This window comes from Aythya ferina (assembly GCF_964211825.1).
Source record: "Aythya ferina genome assembly, chromosome: 5".
Taxonomy (NCBI): domain Eukaryota; kingdom Metazoa; phylum Chordata; class Aves; order Anseriformes; family Anatidae; genus Aythya; species Aythya ferina.
The window spans coordinates 43,516,045-43,534,160 of record NC_140301.1 but is presented as its reverse complement, the minus strand read 5'-3'; the positions used below and the strand labels follow the sequence as shown (position 1 = coordinate 43,534,160).

Genomic DNA, 18,116 nt, shown 5'->3' with positions numbered 1-18,116 from the left:
CCTGGTTAGCCCCGACAGACCCACGGCTCCCTGTGAGCAACACAAAAGGTAGATCCTCCCAAATTTCGGTGAGCACCATGCGAGCCAACAGGTCACCCCAACAAAGATGCTGAGAGCCTCGCACCAGGCTCCGAAGGGAGCACGATGCTTGGCGTGGAGGAGTGAAGGGCACATCTGGCACTGCAGGGAAATCCCTGATGCGCACACATCAGGCTCCAAACAGCCTATTTTACTCGTGCCCAGGTCAGCTACACACTCCTGCACGTCAGAAGAGCTTCAGACCTATGAAGCATAACCATGCAGCCTGCGGTCACCTTGGGACAGATGAAAGCAGAGCAGGAGCACAGTCTTCACAGGGATGTATCTTGAAGCCAGGAGCCTTGAGGCAATCACAGACTGAAGGAGCTTGCTCAAGGGTCTGCACCTCCCTGGCAGGCTTAAGAGGGAGAAAATACAGCTGCAAGACAGGCTGTGAGTGGAGCAGAGCCTGCCTGTTCTCGTGTTGATTTCTGCAAGTGTTAGTGGAGTTATTTGGGCGTAAACAGCGGGCTAAATCCCTCGCACATCTTCACGCCCTAGCTCCTTCCTCCTCCTCTATAAACAGGGCTGGAATTCACAGCCCCAGAGTCAACGTCAGCCAGATGAAGCATAGAAACCCCGCTCAGGACAAAAGCCATCCCAAAGTTTCTCTGGTAAAAGCCCCTGCACGTCTCTGGGACACAAAAAAAGTCCCTACTTGAAGCAGGAGGAACTCGGGGACATGGTTACAGAGAAGAAAACACCTCTGGTTGGGCTGTGCCAACTTCGGATGCCCATGGTCTGTGTACAAAGCATGCATGCCTCCCCCCTCATGCCCCTTTCCCACCCCAGAGGACAGCAGTTCCCTGCCACCACCCCTGTGCCCAGACCAGGAGGTGGCAGGGACGGGGTGACTTTTGGTCCCAGCCTCCCCCACACAGCAAGGAATTCACTCGGAGGGTGAGGTTCGCAGCCTGCATTACCAGGGAAATCCCAAACCGCCTGGGAACATCTGTCCCACCAGCCCCATCTTTCACTGCCAGCAGCACGAGGGAGCCCGGAGGTGCCCAGCACGTGGGATGTGAGCCCGGCGCTCCCTAATTCCATCCTCCCTTCGCTCAGGGGCTCAGTTAAATATAAAGAGGGGAGCAGCTCGTCTCTCCTGCCAGGGAGGGACGCAAGGGACTGTGCGAGCTGCCCCAGCACCAGCTGCTGCTGGTCCCGGGGGGGTATTTCCAGCCCCGGCTCAAAACCAGAGTGAGCGCATGGGAGGGAATCCCAGCACCAGCAGACAATGTGGCCATGCTCCTCGGTTCAGCCTGGGCTGAGAAAAGGAAAAAAAAAAAAAAAAACAACCCTGCCATCCTCCTCCCTGCCCCGGTAAGGAAGAGAGGTTCCAAGCACTATAGCGATTGATTGAATCAAGGGCACAGCGCCAGCTCGCAGCCCCGGGAGGACCCGGCCCCTCAGAATTAAGCATGCACATCACAGCAGGCACGGCACAATGCACATTTCGGGGAAAAAAAGGAAAAAAAAAAAAAAAAAAAAGGCAGCCGGCTCAGGTGAGTGTCACAGCCCGGCCGCGCTGAGTTATTCCAGTTGTGTGCTCCTGGAAAAGCCATCAGTAAGTTCAGATCTGCTTTTCTCATATTGCTGGGGAAGGGGGGGGATCCATTTGCTTTCCCTGCGGCGCACCGCGAGCGGTCGGGGCTGGGGACCGGACCCCGCTGATCGCAGGGGGCGCGGGGACGGCTCCCGGCACAGGCGGCCCCTCCGGGCCCCCCCGGCCCCCCGGCAGGTGGGCGCTCACCTGATGAGGTTCTGCAGGCCCTGCTTGCTGGAGTTCCTCCTCAGGATCGCGCTGGTCATGGTGGCCAAGGCTGGCGGCTCCCCTTCCCGCAGCTCCCGCCCGGCGCCGCACGCCCTCGCTTCTCCCCCCGGCCCCGTCTTCAGGAAGTTCTGCAGCTGGTTTCCTTTTGTTTCTGCGAGCCCCCCCCGGCCCACCCCCTCTTGTCTCCTCCACCTCCACCTCCTCCTCCTCTGCCTGCTGGAAATGTCAGGGAGAAAGCTTGCCGAGAGCAGCGCTGGATGCGAGGCTGGATGCTGCCTGCGAGCGCAGCACAAAGCCCAGCGCTCCCCCCCCGGGCTGCTTCCCTCTCACTTCTATCCCTCCCTCGTTCCTCTTCTCCAGCTCTTCTCCCTCCCCATTTACCCCTTTTTCTTCTTTTTTTCCTTTTTTTTTTTTTTTTGTTCTTTTTTCCTTTTTTTCCTATTTTTTTCCCCTTTTCATTTCCTTTTTTTTTTCCTTTTTTTTTTTGTCCTTCTCCTTTTTTCCTTTTTTTCCTTTTCATTTTTTTTTTCCTTTTCCTTTTTTTTTTTTCCATTTCTTTTTTTTTCTTTTCTTTTCTTTTTTTTTTTCCTTTTCGTTTTTTTTTTTTCCTTTTCCTTTCCCCTGTTTTTACTCCCCCCTTACCTCCAGCACTGCTTTCCCTATTACAACAATTGGGAACAAAGCCAGCCTGGGTTTGTGCCCTCGGGTTGCAGCTTGCACTCGGGCAGCCCTGTTCCGTTCACATCGGGAGAAGTCTCACCTCCCCACTGTCCCCGTGTGCCTAAAGACAAACCCAGAGCCAGGTTAATGCCAGAGGGGCTTTAGCACTGGGGAACTGCTCCAGGGGAAGCTCTTCTCAGGAGATGAGGCCAGCAGCTGGATTTTGGGGGCTGCCATCAGGCAGCAGGAGGCATGCACCCTGCTTCTGCGCTCACCACTCCTCTTTGCCTGCTCAAGTGACCGACTCTGCCGTGCATCAGTTTCCCCAAGCATCAACCAGAGAGAGAGCAAAAAATGAACTGGCTTGCCTTCACGAAGCATCAGCACTTCAGGAGGATAAAGAAGCATGTGAGTGGCCGGTGAAGGACTGGGAACGATGTCACCTGCCAACACCGCCTGCCATGCTGTCAGGGACAGGTGACTGCTCTCGCCTTTACGCTGCCTCATCGTGGGAGCAGTGTTGGAAAAAAATAACAAAATCAGCCTTTCCTCCCTCACCTGTATCCCAAGGTCCACATGTGACTTTGAGGGGAAGTTTATTCTATTCCAGAGCAGTGGGTGCCTGGACTCGCACCTACCAAGTCCCAGCCCTTCTATAGCCCAGCAGGCAGCAGTGCACATGGCACAACCTGCCCACCTCCTCCTCATCGTGTCCCACTGGGGGGAAACCCCTGCTCTCACCTTCCTTCTGCCCTCAGCCCCCTCTCACCTTACTTACACATTTCAATCACTTCTCCAGAAGTGCTTATTGAAATGAGGAAGCTGCCCGCGAAATACACCCAGAAATCTCAATAAAAAGGAAGTGCGTTGGGCCCAGATCAGAAGGATGTGCCTCTCCTTGGCTTCATTTCGAAACAGTTTTGTTTTTTTTCAGGTATTTACCAAACTTCCCCTAAGCGATCACAAACCCAGCGAGCACAGACACTGATCCTGGCCTCGCTCTGCGGCCCCTCTGATGCTGTCACGCTGTGTTTGCTATTTCCGAGCTTGGGGCTGGGGAGACGACGCAAGAGATTCACCACAAAAGGCCTCTGTTGCTCAAAAGGAGCACGTCCCAGCCCTGTGAGTATTTACAGGGTAATTAGGATCAAGCCAGAGGACGTTCCTCTGGACTTCACCACCACTGCCCCCATGCTCCGAATGGTGCACGCACCTACAGGGCTCTGCTTTTTGGGACAGGACCCGTCTGCTGGGAAACACCAAGAGGAAGAGCCCCCCACACTACAGCTGGAGGAAGAGCGGTCCCACAGCACCATCCTGCAGAACAGAGGCACTTCTGTCCCCTCTCCTCCCGCGCTCACCACCCAGCCCAGGTGCAGCAGCCTGCATCCCACCACGCCGCCAAGAACAGCCCTGGCCCCACAGCTGCACACCTCCTTTCGCAGCAGCAAACCTCCTGGTCCCACCAGGAAGCGGGCAGGAGCACAGCGGACACAGGAAGAGAAACAAAGAATTAATTCATCTCCTTTTTTATTATTTTTCAGTGGGGGTGTGTGGCGCATGCTTAGGAGAACCACCACAAATCCCCACAGCAAAACCTCACCCCAATATGGGAGCAGGGATGCCCTGAGCACCCTGACAGCTGCTGCCGGCCACTGGGGAGCTTCCCAGGGCTTCTCCTGCAGCAGGGGCAGCGGAGAGGTGAGAGGCCAGGAGGGAGCGAGGCGGGCTGGGCTGCTGTGGGGAGGAGGCGGGAGTCCCCCGGAGATAGGGCCGCACCAGTTCCCGTTAATTACACAACCGCTCTGCTATGTAGGGCTGGTTGCAAAATCAGTCGGAGCCTAACACATGGTCTAGTGAGTGGGGGGGGGAGAGGAAAAACTAGGAAAAAAGACTCCATTGCTAACAAAGAAATGCATCCGAAGCAGTTTTCCCCAAACACACAGCGATGCAAAGCGGTACCAGCCCGGCCGAGCAGCAGCGTGGGTTCCAACAGGCAGTCGTGCTGAGGATTGGCCCTTTGTAGGGCCAGCGTGGTTTCCAGCAGCCGTGCCCCCATGTCAGAGCGGGGAACCCACCCAGAGCAGACCCCCTTGCAGGAACAGCTTCTGCTGCTCCAGCGTGGGCTAAGCCCTGCCCCAGCAAGGGTGGCTTTAGGGTCAGAAACCCCGCAGTCTTCCCCCTGCCACCCAAACCTCTCTGCCCATTCTGACACCTCCCGGACCTCTTCACCATGGGCAAACCCCACTTTGAAACCAGCACCTGCCCAGCCTCCCAGGAGCCCCAGTTCAGCAAGAAGGGGGCCCCAGCTGGCACAAGCAGCACAACAGCCTGATGGAGAGGGTTTGCCTGCGTCCCCTCCATCCCTAGTTCCCACTCGGCACACTCCATCAGCACTCATTTTCGGGCAGCCAAGTGCAGAGGCCAGAACAGGCAGGCAGAGATAATCCCAAGGAAATTGGGCGTCTAGCAGCCAAGAGCAGCACATTATCTCCTTCTCAGCAGGGGCAGCCAGTTGCAAGCTCCAGAAGCGTGCTGTCATGAGGGCCGCGTGTCCCGTCGGCACGGTTAGCTGGGGTGCTGTGATTTCTGGGGAGGGAAGAGCAGGGTCGGAGTGCTGAGGACCTGCCAGGTCTGGCGAGCACTAGAAAACACCCCGGGGTGAAGCAGGGGATGTACGGCCATGCCGAAGGTGCCACCAGAAGGCAGAGCAAGCTCTTGGAGGTGGGATCAACCTGCCCTGCCTGCACCCGCAGCCACCCCTGGCAGCGGCACAAGGATGCTCCCCAGACAAGATGTGACCCCAGGGGCAGACAGGAAGGGAATGCAGTGGGCAGGGGCTGCCCAAGCAAGGGGCTTTCTGCCAGCCCACATACCCCGAGGGGCAGTGGGGCAGAGGAGGTGGGAGGCGCTCAGGAAGGGCTCCGCAGGAGGGCGCCTGGCCCTGGGCTCACCCCACAGCCACGCGGGGCAGCACCGCAGGCGAGAGATGTTGGGGCTGCAGGGGGCCTGGCTCCCAAGGAGGAGCACGTATGATTGTGGGCCGAGTCCAAAGAGTCAACAAACACCATGTCAGAAGTCTGAGGCGCTTGGCTCAGGAACAACGATGACTTTCTTCCTATGACATCCAGAGAGGCAGAAACAAAAAGGAGAGAGATCTGGGGCTGGAAGGAGCAGCCCTCATTCCTCATCCCACTGCTGCTCTCTCACCCCCATGCAGGACAGAAGAGGGACCCATCCTGTTCTGTCCCCTTGGAGCATTTTATGGACAGATCATAAGCCTAAAACCCCACGGATTTGCTTCATCTCCCAGTGAGAGGGGAGATGGGAGCCTGTAAGCATGGTGAGAGATGGTGTGGTGCTCCATGAGGGATACGAATGAGGAAAAGAAATGAGAGGACCGAGGGAGAAGGGAGCAAAAGGAAAATGAAAGATGGGTTTAAAAAGGGAGGAGGAGGGCAGCAAGCAGAGGGGGTGCAAGCATGAGCCAGAGCAGCACCATGAAGAGCAGAGGTGGCCACATGATTTTCCCATGCTGTGGCACTGCCCTGTGCAACACAGGCACTTCTAGCAGCCACTAACCCCTGCCTCACGCTGCCAGGCTGGTTCTCCTGCTAGGGCTAGGGTGGGCTAAGGGGTAGGAAGGAAGCCCCAAGCATCATCTGGCAATTCCCACTTCCAAGCTTCATGGGAAGACAGCTAATCCCAGCTCACAGAAAGCCAGCATCCATCCACGCCTCCCCTGCTGGAGCCGGGCAAAAAGATGGGAGCCACCATGGAGAGGCAGGGAAGAGTGCTGGGGTGCATCCAAAAATTAATTAATTCTGCAGTGCCAGACCTTATACAGAGCTGAAAGGAGCCTTTCTGCCATTAGCTCCAGGAAGATGGATCAGGGCAAGCACAAGCTGAAGCTGTATGCAGGACCATGTCAACAGGAGAGGAAAAGAGGAGTGAGAAATGCCAGCCCGGGGAAGGAGAAGCCCCTCAGGGCAGGGGAGCACACAGTGGATAACACACGAGCCTTTCCTCGGGCACAGCTGAGCTTGGGCCTGCTGCTGTCAGCTCCCTTACAGAAGGTAAGAGGCAACTGCGAGGAGGCGCCTGCTTTGAAACCATTCCAGCAGCCGGTTCAATTATCGCTTCTGATTTTATTGGGGGGGGGGGAACTTTGCCCTTCACAAATGGATGGCAGTTGTGGTTGCTTGGGATGTGTCAATAGCTCAGGGTTTGTCAATGTTAATGGCTCTGGAGCAACCTTTCCCTGGAAAGGAAACTGCTTTTGCAGCAGAAAAAAGCACATGCATGCGCATGCACCAAAGGAGTGATCATATTTTCCAGCCCGTCTGGCAGGAGCTTGATAAAACAAATTGCACATAGTGTCTATTTAGCAGCAGCAAGCAACAGATACCTAGGGCTGGGAGAGGGGCTGCTTGGTAATGCAGAAAAAATCCCTAGCAAGGGGTTCATTTGCAAAATGAGCTTGTAAGGGAAAGAACCGAAGACTTCCAGCTGATGCAAACTGGCACAGCTTCACCGCAGACAGTGGGGTGGTGCTGATGCACGCTACCCAAAACATCAGGCCTGTATTTCCGTTCAATAACAAGAGAAATCCAAATAAATCCAGCTTCAAGGGAACCAAGCCTTGCACATCTCAGACCAGGTGCTCCCAGGTGGCTGCAAGCGTTCAGCCCCCCAGTGCCAGCGGGTCACCAGTCCCTGAATGGGGTTCCCTTTGGGTTCGTTAATAAATTCAGCCCACGTGTTTCTCCACCCACGGAGTCCCTGGACAGCTCTCAGACACGGGGCTGGTGTGAAGCTCCTCTGTGGCAGGGCAAATCCACATTGCTCTGTCTCCAGACAGCACTGCTCATCCCGTACGACCCAATATCACACCGTCAGCACCAGCCCTGCCTCCACGCCAGCAGCACACCCCGCAGGTGACTGCAGGCAGCTGACAGCAGAAGATGCCCAGCTCAACTGGATGAGGATGGGTGCTGCCAGCCGCCCTGCGAGCCCCCAGAGACCCTGCTGTGGACCTGCCCGTGAGAAAGGCAGCCCCGAGTGCCGAAACCTGGGATTAAGGCACTCCGGCAGCTGCCTCACACATCTGGTGCGTGTTAGGAGGGATCCATGGCAAGGAAAGCACACACGGGCGCCAAGCAGGGCCAGTTAACCCCTTGGTAGCTGAGCCTCCTCAGAGCACCCAGGCAGCCCGAGGACAGGGATACCTGCTCAGCCTCAGCCCAGATCTCAGCAGTGGTCCGTGCTCGCTAGGTGATTTGGGAACTCGGCAATTCAGGTGCCTAAACAGACGTGCAGCACCATCGGAGATGCCTCGGGCTGTGTAAAACACCTGCTCAAGGCCTGGCAGGTGTCACACGGGTCCGATAAGAAACTACCTGTAGCTGGCACCCAACAGAGGGCAAATCCTGTGGATAAGGCACCTCATTCCCTTCCCAAACAAACGGCATCCTTCAAAAGATGCTGAAACACCTCCCCAGGGGGTCCAAAGCCTCAGTCCTGGGAGGAACATGTCAGACTCCGGGTAAGGGAGCAGAAACCTCAGCCACGGCCGTGTGAGGCCAAAGCTCAGCCCAGACTCCTGGTGCTCCTCGTGGCACGAAGGGATGTGCTTTAGTGATGCTGGACAAAGGCCAAGCAGAGCTCTCCTCCTCCTGGGGTGCAGCCTAGGGATGCTGGAGGGGCTGGGTGACCCCATGGCATGGGCTCCAGCAGCAGCCAGCAGTGAGGGGGTTGGCAAAACTCCTGGACTGGTGCCAGGACACCCAGCCCCACAGCAAGCTGTCTCCAGAACCCACAGAGAAGGGAATCCCACAGGCTTCAGAGCCAGATTTCACCCCAAGTGTTTTTAAACTGTTTTAAAATACACTTTTTTTTTTTTTTTTTTTTTTTTTTTTTTTTTTTTTTTAGCCCATGCTCAGCTAACCCTCTGGCTAGCACATCCTTCAGTGGTTAAAAAAAAATCAAATAAAAGCTCCTGGGCTATCCCCTATTAACACCCACACCCCCAAACCCCCAGCTTTACATTGCAAAGTAGGCAAGACAAGCCAGGGTTTCCTGCAAGGAGAAAGGGGCAGTGAAGGCACCTGATACGTCCCTATATTTAGAGGCAGCTCTTCATCCCTAATGCCCCTGCCAGAACACCTACATCTAATATGGAAATGCTGCAGTATTGCCCAGCTTCCTTAGGTCTTCCAGCTGGGGTCTGCTGGCCCTCCCCTGTGTGTTCCCCTACTCCTCTTCACTCCTCTGCTCCCAGCTGGGGCAAACTCGGAGCGGTCACCCCGTGCGGGGCTCAGCCATCCCTCCCCCAAGGAATCCCATGTGCCGAGGGCTCTCCCCATATCAGCTTTCCCGGCCAGCCTCCTTCCAGCCATGGGTATACTTAGCAACAAGACTCATCTTCGCAGGGACCCTCGAGACTCCTCTAAGGATCTGGAGAATTCGAGACAGCTGGGGACAGACGTGGCCGAGCAAAGCCTGGGGCCTGCTGGCGCAGTGGAGCCCTTCCCTTGGTGCTGACCATACAAGGGCTGCTGAGGGCTTCCTGCAGCTCCCGGGAAGGCAGCCCCGCAGGGGAGGTGGCAGGGGACTAGGGAGAAGCTGGCTTCTTGGCTCTGAGCCCCTCACTCCACAACTGGACCTGCTTCATGAGCCACGCTCACGTGGCCGTGTCCTGCAGGGCAGGCTTTGTGTTGGGCTCACAGCCCCGAGACACCCTGAGAGCAAGGGCAGCTCGTAGAAAAGTGCAACTCCAGCTGGTTTTTGGTGGTGGTACACCAGCACGAGCAAGGTTCTGCCAGAATGCCTCTGGTCACACAGGGACAAGGGGTAAGCTGTGTCCAGGCTGGGATTGCCTCAATAGCTATACGAGTGTAAGCCTTCCCTGTCGTGAATTCCTCTATATACACTGGGCAGATTTCAAAGCTCATCAAGCAAACCCAACTTCTTTTTTCCTCTCCCATATCTCCAAGGTATGCATACATTGCCACCAGAAAGCCTCAGGATTGGCTTCCCTGGCAGCTCCATCCCACCGCTCGCATCCCCGGCACTCCTCACACTGTCTTAGCTGCACTGCCCTGACTCCATCCATCCATCCACCCCTCCATCCACACACTGATGGCCTTGAGAAGAACTTCTGCCTGAGGTGAGGAGAGCAGAGAGCTGAGCTAACCACAGGCAGAAGAGAGGCAGCCCCAGGCAGCAAACACACACTTCCTTCCTCCATTTGGGGGGTGGAAATTGTGAGAGCTTGGCAAACATGTAAATAGTGCAAGCAAAAGGAGGAGTTCAGAGCTGCACATGAAACCTTTACACAAATCAGGAGGGAAAGTGATTCTCCTTTTTTTTTTTTTTTTTTAACAAACAAAGAAAAATTACTTTTGCTCTCTTTTTTCCATCCATTTAATATTTCATTACAATTCATCTGAAAGAAAGGGCTGCACCAGCTTTAATTAGCATCCATGCACACAATTTATCAGAAAGTTTCAAAAAGAGTTTCAATGCTATAAAACAGGTGCCCTTGTATCTTATTTATCTGAAGCTCCAGGAGAAAACAGAGAAAGGAAACACCTAGCCCTGCCCTGCCCTGTGCTGCCCCACCAGGGACTCCTGCTGCATGGCCCTGGCTAAGCCAATATACCTCCACCCACTGCAGCAAGAGGTGAAGGGGCTCTACCACCCAAAAAAGGGCTCAGCCACCCCAAAAAGGCTCCTTCCCCTGCAAGGCAAATGAGCACTGCCTGGAATTACACCTCAGCACCCCCCAGCAGCAAAGCTTTCCCCTTTGTTCCTGCAGGCAGCCACACACTGCGGCTCCAGCACCTTTTTGAAGCCTCCAGTCAAGCCTTCAGCCAGGGCTAATTGCTGTCAGGTGTCAGCCCAAACACTCAGCGCAGCCGTCAGCGATAGGAGATGACACACCTTTCCCCTCTCCTTGTCACTCAGGGGTGTTTTTTTCTCTCGACATGAAGTGTGCTGCCTTTCAGCAGCCTTGCAGAGAAATGCTAATGCGAGCTTTGAAGCTGGAGGAGAAAATCAGGCAACCCCCAGGCTCCAGGGATGCTCAGCCTCAACCTGGCTGCATCCAAATCTGAATACTTCTGTGGGATTCCTCGGCCAAGCTTACCTCTGCCTTCCCCTATTGCAGTCAGCTGCAGTTTGGTCGCTGCTGCTGGTCTCTTTCCCCTTAACCCCTATGGAAAGCCGCCTGCTGTGGAGTGACCAGAGTACAAGTACAGAGTACAACAGATTGTAAAATCACAGTCTGTTGATAAAGCAACAAAGCAGACCGGAGGAACGGGGAGATGTGTAAGCTGACAAAAGACAGCAGCCAGCCTGAAAAATGTCCAGGTTAATTCAGTTTATAGGCGTAGCGGACACAAAAAGAAATCAGACCGCCAAGGCAGCACCTCCTCCCAGCCCCATCCCACAGCCACGTTAGCTGCTGGTGTCACAAATCCTGAGCATGGTCCTACAAGCCATGGCAAAGGCAGCAGGTGAGAGCAAAAGGGGTCTGAGCATCCCTCCTGCAAGGGGGATCCCTCTTGTGAGGGGTTTGGGCATCCCTCCTGCCTCCCATCTCCTTCCCACCAAAGTCACCCACCCATGCGCACTGAGAGAGGACACATCCTGCAGCAGGGTCTGCCCCAATTTGCCTTAAAGACAGGGCTGATTTCAACTGTGGGGCACCATGGCAGGCCCCAGTCTTGGAGCCAGACCCCTCGCTGAGCTTGCATGGGAGTACAGGTTCCCCACTGAACCAACCCCCCCAGCGGCTTTGAAGTTCAAAGGAGATGGGACCTTTAGGAAATCTAAGTCTATCCATAGCTGAAGGGCTTCACCAAAACCCTGCCAAGGCATCTGATCACCTTCATGTCCCATGGATCATTCTCATACTGGCCCCACGACATTCTTTCCCCCCAACACCTCCCCTCCCAGCTCCCCATCCTCCCAGATTCATTTCCGCTGGGCTCCCCAGTCCCCAGGCTTCACCTCTCACTCTCCTGGTGGGATTCATCTCCCACTTGGTCCTCTCCTCCTGCACCCTGGTGGCACTCCTCCGAGTCCGACATCTCCCTCCTGTCCGGCACAGTGCCCTGGGGACGGCTCAGGGCTGGGGGGACGGCGCGCAAGGGTGCTGCTGCCGCAGCTTCGCTCTTCCTGCGCTGGGCAGAAGTGAGCTGTGCCGGAAACTTTGTGGGTTTAGGGGGGATGGGAGAAGGCAAATTATAATTTTTTTTTTTAAATGGTTCAGATTATTTTAAGGTTTCGCCTCTGTCGGCAGCCTCGAAAGAGGGAAGCGCTAAGAAAAACTAAAGGGGAAGGGAGGAGCGTGGACATCCCCCCCAGCAGGGAGAAGGGCAACCCACCGCTACCCAGGGCCACCCCTGGTGCTGGCACGGCTCATATGGGGACATCCTGCAGCCCTGAACCGCAGCACCCTGTGGTGCGTGGGGCACCATCACCATGGCACGGAGGTAATCTGGATTTCACACCTCTCACAGCACTAGCCTGCTCCTCTCCGGGTGCTGAACATCCCCTGCAGCCCTGGGGGTGGCTGCTTTGCACCACCAACGCAGGCTGCATGCCCCCCATGCCTGGGCTGAGAGCTCCTGTCCCCCAGCCATCACCCCACATGGAGAGGAGCCACAGCAGAGCACCATGGGCATGAACACCAGTGCAAGGAGTGACCAGAACCAACAAGAGGCTACCAAGAAGCGCCCAGCATGGGGCCATCACCTCCTGGCCCCCACTCAGCCCCCGCTGGGGAACAAGCAGAAGCAGGAGGAGGTAGAGCAGGCGATGGCATCGTGCCGTGGCCTCACCCACTTCCTTCCTCTGGCAGATGGTTCCTCACCACCCCAAAACCCCCAGCCCTCTCCTCTGCCTGCCCAAGCAGTGCCCAGGCATGGCAGCTCCTGCAATGGGGTCAGACGACAGATCTTAGGAGAGAGGAAATGTCCCTTCCTACCCCATCACCACGAGATGGAGACCACGAGGAGGGCAGCAGGGGAGCATCCCGTGCTGCTGCCCACCGAGCACACCAGGCCAAGGCAGCCTCCTGCTGGAGATGAGCGTCCCCAAGGTGGTCCCACAGCACGGGGCCTCCCTGTCCCTAGCACGGCAGGCGACATCCCCCTCTCCCACCAAAGCTTTATTTACACCGCTGCTTCCAGACTGCAGCTCTGCACAAAACCAGGGAAACAGCACCCGGCCGGTGGGCTCGATGCGTGGCGAGGACTTGTTGGGGCCGGGGGTAGGGGAAGGTGGCCATGGCCACAGCCATGTCAGGAGGGGATGGAGGAGGGTGGGAAAGGCAGGCGTGGAAACAGCAGTGCTTAGGACTCGCCAGCCTCGAACATCTTCTTTCTGCCCTCCATGCCAGACTTCTCCTCGATGTTCTTCCTCCAGTCGCCCACATCGCGGAGGTCCTTCTCCTGCAGGAGGGATGGGCACGTGGTGGGATGGCTCCACAGGGTGAAATACCCCCCGAGCACAGCCCCTTCACCCTTCTGGCCATGGAAACCTCACCACAGGTTCTCTAACATTTCGTCTCCCCTGGACAACCCCATGTCAGCTAGAGGAGCCCAATTCCACCCCTCCTGTACGTCTTTTGGGGCCGCATGCCACATTTTTGACACTGGGAGCTAGGAGAGGAATTATGGAGCAGGAAGGACCCTCACCCCCCACCTTGTCTATCACGCAGGGAGGCATCAGCTCCCAAAATCAGGGGCTGATGCCCATGTGGGAGAGGGAATGGGTACCTTCTCTGTGTCCTCCTTCTTGACTTGCTTGAGGTTGGCCCGCAGGTCCATGCAGACCTTGTGCTTGGAGCCCAGCAGGGCGCGCAGCATGGCATCTGCTGACATGCGCACCCGGCGCAGGGGTGGCCTCTTGAACTTGCCCCTCAGGTCGAACAGCTTCTGGCTCAAGTCCTCCAGCTGCGGGGAGGAGAAGAAGGGGCAGAGACAGCCCAGCGTGAGCTTCATGCACCAGCAAGAGGCATGGGGAGGGAGGAAGGATGAGCCAGAGGCTCTGCTGAGGCAGCTGCGGGATGGCCCCAGGGGATGCTCACCTCCTTGGTAGTCTTCTGTAGCTTCACCTCTGTGTCATACCTTTCCTCATCCACTGACTCGATCTTGGCATGCAGCTTTTTGCACAGCTCCTGGGAGGAAAAACGGAGAGGGATGTTGAGTACTAGGACATGCAGGTGGTTCCTCTCGCCAGACCTCTTCCTTCTCCTGTGTCTCTGAAAGACCCCTCTGTCTCCAAAAAGCCCGAAGGCTGGAGGAGGACCAGGCCATCATTCAAGACCATCTGATCCCAGATGGTGAAGGGTGGCCTGCAGGGTGTAAGGGTGAAAGAGGTGTTTACCTGGAGTTCCTGCATGGATCCTGGGAGGGACAGAGGAGGGCAGTGCTCTGCCAGGTAGTTTTGCTTTTCCACTTCCTTAGCAGCTGCTTCTTTTTCTATTTCAGTGGCAGCAAGCTGGAGCATAGCACTCTGCAAAGCAACAGGAGGATGATCAGCGTGGAGTAGGGGCAAAAGAAAGCTCCCCATGGCCAAACCACCCACATCCCACACAGGGGGGATTCAGGGGGACTGCTGAGAAGCTCTGGGGGATGCTGGCTCCAGCCTCCCCCAGCACCAGAGTCCCGCTGTGCAGAAGGCTCCCTGGTAAGGGGCAGAAAAGCACACAGGGAACCTCACATTGTGCATCGCGGCCTTTCCCAGGCAGGAGAGTGCCTAGGGGAGCTGCTCGGGGTAGGAGATGGTACAGTAGGGACACAGCTCACCCAGCCCAATGTCACCTACCTTCAGGTGCTGCCGCCGGGCAGTGGCTGCCCTCCTCTTTTTCTGTAGGAAGGAAAAATGATAGAAAAGAAGGTTACGGTGTGTACATTTCCCCATGCATTTCCTTTCCCCATACAACCCCGCAGCTTGATCCACATTTGGTCCCCAAACCAGCTTCATCCTCCCTGAGACACCAGGTAAGAAATGCAATGCACTCTCAGCTGCATGAAACCCTCACAATTTGGCGAGCCTGGGAGAGCTCTCCTGACTCTTGTACCCACAGCGCACTAGATCAGCATCAGCAGGTCTCCTGCTCAGAGGAGAAACCACAGCCTTGGTCCACCACGGCACTGCAGCTGTGTCCTCAGCCCTTCAGCCAGAGGAGAGTGAGCCTGAGTATGGCTGGGGCAGGGGAAATGCACCCTGCATCCGACGTGCAGATGTGGGCGAGTAGAAAGCAGCGCTTGGGTGTTGGTCTGCTACGTACAGGAGGAAGTGGATAAGGATCTGCGGAGTGAACTGCAACCAAATCTGGCAGGTTTTGCATGTACAGATGGTGCTAAGGCCCTCCTGACAGAAGCCAAGGGCTCTGCAGATAAAAGGCATCCAGCGCAGAGATGCAATGCATCACTGACCAGTGGGATCTTGCTCGTAAGGTTCTGGGCATGGGCCACAGGAGATCAGAGTCCTTGAGGACTCCAAGCACAGGGCTTATATTCCATCTGAGAAGTGCTGCCTTAGCAAAGAGTGCCCTCCTGGCCTTCTCACTGGGCTTAGTGGGCAGTCAGAGCACCTGCTGGACATCAGCACTGTGGTACAGGGTATGTGCACTGCCCTGAAATCCTCTTCTCTACATGAGAACAAGCTCTGCCTCGTGCTGTGTTGGGTGTGTGGGGAGATGGAGGATGGAGCAGCTTGCTCAGAGGAGCTACGGAGCCACGCTGGCTGACCCTGCACCTGGTCCTCATTGACATGGCTCCTGCAGTGACCTGAGGGGAGTTTGGGGTCTAGTGCTGACTTGGAGGCAGTCTGGTGCAGGAACCCCTCCTTCTGCCATGGCAAAACCCTTGCCCTGCATTTCCACAGCCATCCCTGGACTTCAAGGCCATCCCTGCCCCAGTGTCCCCTCAGCACCCTCCTGCTGGCGGAGGAGGTGCAGCCACCTTCCTGACGGAGGAGCTGCAAGGCGAGGGCTGCAGGGCTGAGCACGGCTGAAGGCAAAGCCCCAGCAGGACACACTTACCTCTTCACTGGTCAGGTAGGGCAGGCAGACAAGGACGGGGAGGAAGAAAAAGGGGAGAAAAGGCAGTTAGCATCCCAGTCAGAAACAAGCAGATGTATCTTAACAAGTGTAAAAAGCTGGCAGCTGGATGGAAGTGTTTAAAGGCCAGCGACATAGCGGAGAGAGAAAATGGGAACTTACTCAGACATCTTGCTTTAGATGGTTGTGAGCCTGCAATGAAAACCAAAAAAATAATTTACAATTATTCATGCTGGAGTTGGTTTTCTTGCGTTGAGAAACAAAGCAAGATTACCCGAGACAAAGAAAGAAAAAGAGGAAGGGGTTTGTCCCAACTTCTCCAAATTCCTGTCTCAAGGGGAACTAGGCTGAGGTTTGTAGATGAGAGGCAAGCACGTGCCAGCTCACGGCTACATTTGCACTGGGACAAGCGGTGCCAGGCCAGAAAAAGGGATTGTGACAGTGAGCCCTGCAGGGGTGATTCTTCCTTGGCCCCCAAGATGCCACTTTATGCAATGAAGGAAGAGGGGGGAAGACTAGTTTGTCTGCCACTTGACTCTGTCATACAGCTCTTATCACATAGGGCTGTAGCAAACTAAATGGCTATTTCGAGCTTTAACCTCCCTGTCTACTAATGGGGAAAACAGCACTGCCACACTTCATGGAGGAGACATACCCCAAAGACCACGATGGCTTTGGGCACTGGGAATGGAGCCAGGCAGCAGCCACAGGTGACAAGGACATTGGAGGATGCTGCTGCCAGCACATGTCTGCATCAGGTAATGGAACATGCACAGATAATGGGACACAGGACTGAGAGCTCTTGCTGAGCTGGTGAAGGTATGAACAGCTTCATCAGAGGATTTTTTGCATTTGCTGGAAGTGGAGATTTTACAGGCACAACACAGCATCTTCGGGAAGAGAGGGAAAAGTACCAGAGGGAACATCATGCTGCAATTTTTCCCCCGTAAATGTAATTGCGTTTTTCTATCAGAGCAATATTTCCTGCTTGTGTCTGCTGATGGAAGGACGCAGGAACATTGGCCAAGCCCAAAGGAAGCTGCTCCCTTGCAGAGGAGACAATCCCCCAAAACACTGCAACCTGCAGGCCTGGGAGGTGAAGCGTTAACGGGGTCGGTGCCCGAGGGAGGAGGTACGGGCTGCAGGGCCAAGCTCCCCCAGGAAACTTTATCCTGGAAAATGTGCGGGCCCATCACATTACTGGGAAGGGGCGGAGGGGGGGGAGAAAAGTGCTTCTAAAAATGGCCGGGGAGCTGCACAAGGAGCTGCAGCTGTCTCCTCAGACGGCAGCCTGGCCCCGGTGCCAGGCCCCGTGACTCGGGGAGGTCGGGGCGACGCAGGGCGACAGCCACCACCGCAGGTGGACAAGGAGCAGGAGCTATTTTTGCCAGCGTCCCTGCACCCCGCGCTGCGAGCACCAAGGACGGGAGGAGGCAACGCCAGGCTGGGCTGAAAATCATCCCCATGGTGCTGCCAGTCTGGATGATGGTCCTTGTTTTGGGGGTCTCCCGGTGGCGAGGGTGATTTGGGGGGAGAAAAGGGCTGCACGGAGCGGAGGGGTGTGAGTGGGGATTGTTGCAGGGTGCCGCAGCTGAGGATGCTTTTTCCTGTGGTCCCAGAGAAGTCAGCATTAGGGGGCTTAAGGCAGAAAGCAAAACCAAGTGAGGATGAAAGCAAAAAGAAAAGGCAGCTGGGAAAGACAGAGGGAGGCTCCCCAATGCCAGACCCTCTCCAACAGGCAGAGGACAGAGGTGGCTTTGTCAGCACCCCTAATTCCCCCAGCAGGTCACCCCACCCAGCCTTCACCTCCCCAAAACTCATGTGAGCGAACCTGCTTCCCCGTCACCCCCTGCAGAGCAAGCCAGTCAGTAAGAGACATGCAAAGCAGCTCACCCAAATCCACAGGAGAAAGAGAGAGCCCCGCTGGCCGGCCAGGACTGACTGGCGAGCCGAAGCAGCTGGCTGAGTAAGGAGGTATAAAAGGGCTTCTCGGGTGGCTCAGCAGAAAATCCACCTTCTCTTTAAGGGCATGGAGACCTTCTCAGACCAATGATGTGCAAGAGTCCCCGGTGCACCTCCCTTGGCTGGGGCAGGCGAGGCAGCCCCGCGGGAGAGAAGCAGCTCTGCCTGCCCTTGGGGAATGCTGCTGGAAGGAGGCTGCGGATCCTGCATCGCCCCCCCAAAAACCAACCACCAGCAGCATGTGGAAGAGCCATCCCTGAGGGAGCCATCCAGCACTGGCATCTTCTTTTAGCCTCAGTTACCACACAGGGAAACATTCGCAGCTCCTCCTCGTGTGAAATATTTCATCACAACTATACATTTATTTAAAAACCAAACCCAAAGCCTGCTGCTGGCTCCCAGCAGCACAGGGGGAGCAGCCTCGCGCTACCAGCAAGAAAGGTAACCCCAAGGCTGCTGAGGGGTGCCTCACACCCACATCCCCACAGCCCAAGCAAGAGGCAGATGGAAATGGCTCTGGAAATATTCACCAGCCCCATCCAGAGCACATGCAGCGGGTGTGTGTGT

At 56.0% G+C, this 18,116-nt stretch overlaps 2 protein-coding genes and 1 long non-coding RNA gene across 7 annotated transcripts in view; 1 reads left to right on the top strand and 2 right to left on the bottom strand.

Moving 5' to 3' along the window:
* Positions 1-11,725, bottom strand: part of LSP1 (lymphocyte specific protein 1) — a 40,133-nt gene extending 28,408 nt beyond the window's left edge. The window contains exon 1 of one of the 2 annotated variants that reach the window (XM_084520614.1): positions 11,525-11,725. In XM_084520614.1, the coding sequence (XP_084376740.1) occupies positions 11,525-11,604 (80 nt within the window). In that variant the 5' untranslated portion in view covers positions 11,605-11,725. Of the gene's footprint in view, positions 1-1,828; positions 1,990-11,524 lie in introns of those variants that run through there. The other variant, XM_084520615.1, reaches the window with a different exon arrangement.
* LOC311437397 lies at positions 1,469-3,393 on the top strand. Its single transcript, XR_014693440.1, has 2 exons — positions 1,469-1,580; positions 2,807-3,393. It is a non-coding gene; the product is annotated as an uncharacterized lncRNA (long non-coding RNA).
* A 942-nt stretch (positions 11,726-12,667) lies between the features above and the next one.
* TNNI2 (troponin I2, fast skeletal type) lies at positions 12,668-17,538 on the bottom strand. 4 transcript variants are annotated; one of them, XM_084520617.1, is made up of 7 exons: positions 17,481-17,538; positions 15,750-15,779; positions 14,348-14,389; positions 13,907-14,035; positions 13,608-13,697; positions 13,297-13,473; positions 12,668-12,969 (listed from the first exon to the last, which is right to left on the bottom strand). In XM_084520617.1, the coding sequence occupies exons 4-7, from the start codon at positions 14,027-14,029 to the stop codon at positions 12,871-12,873; spliced, it is 489 nt and encodes a 162-aa protein (XP_084376743.1). In that variant the 5' UTR covers positions 14,030-14,035; positions 14,348-14,389; positions 15,750-15,779; positions 17,481-17,538; the 3' UTR covers positions 12,668-12,870. The 4 variants fall into 4 exon arrangements, with proteins under 4 accessions (XP_084376743.1, XP_084376745.1, XP_084376744.1 ...); XM_084520619.1 differs by lacking the exon at positions 15,750-15,779 and having other exon boundaries at positions 17,450-17,538; XM_084520618.1 differs by lacking the exons at positions 15,750-15,779; positions 17,481-17,538 and adding an exon at positions 14,608-14,721.
* Positions 17,539-18,116: the final 578 nt, after the last annotated feature.

Bases quoted from the DNA above. Each gene is read 5' to 3' on its own strand.
- TNNI2 (XM_084520616.1), bottom strand. From the start codon at position 14,506: ATGAAGCTGGTTTGGGGACCAAATGTGGATCAAGCTGCGGGGTTGTAT. The intron at 13,698-13,906 runs GTAAACACCTCT...TTTTCCTCCCAG, and splicing joins GATCCATGCAGGAACTCCAG to GAGCTGTGCAAAAAGCTGCA. The intron at 12,970-13,296 runs GTACCCATTCCC...TCCCTCCTGCAG, and splicing joins AGAAGGAGGACACAGAGAAG to GAGAAGGACCTCCGCGATGT.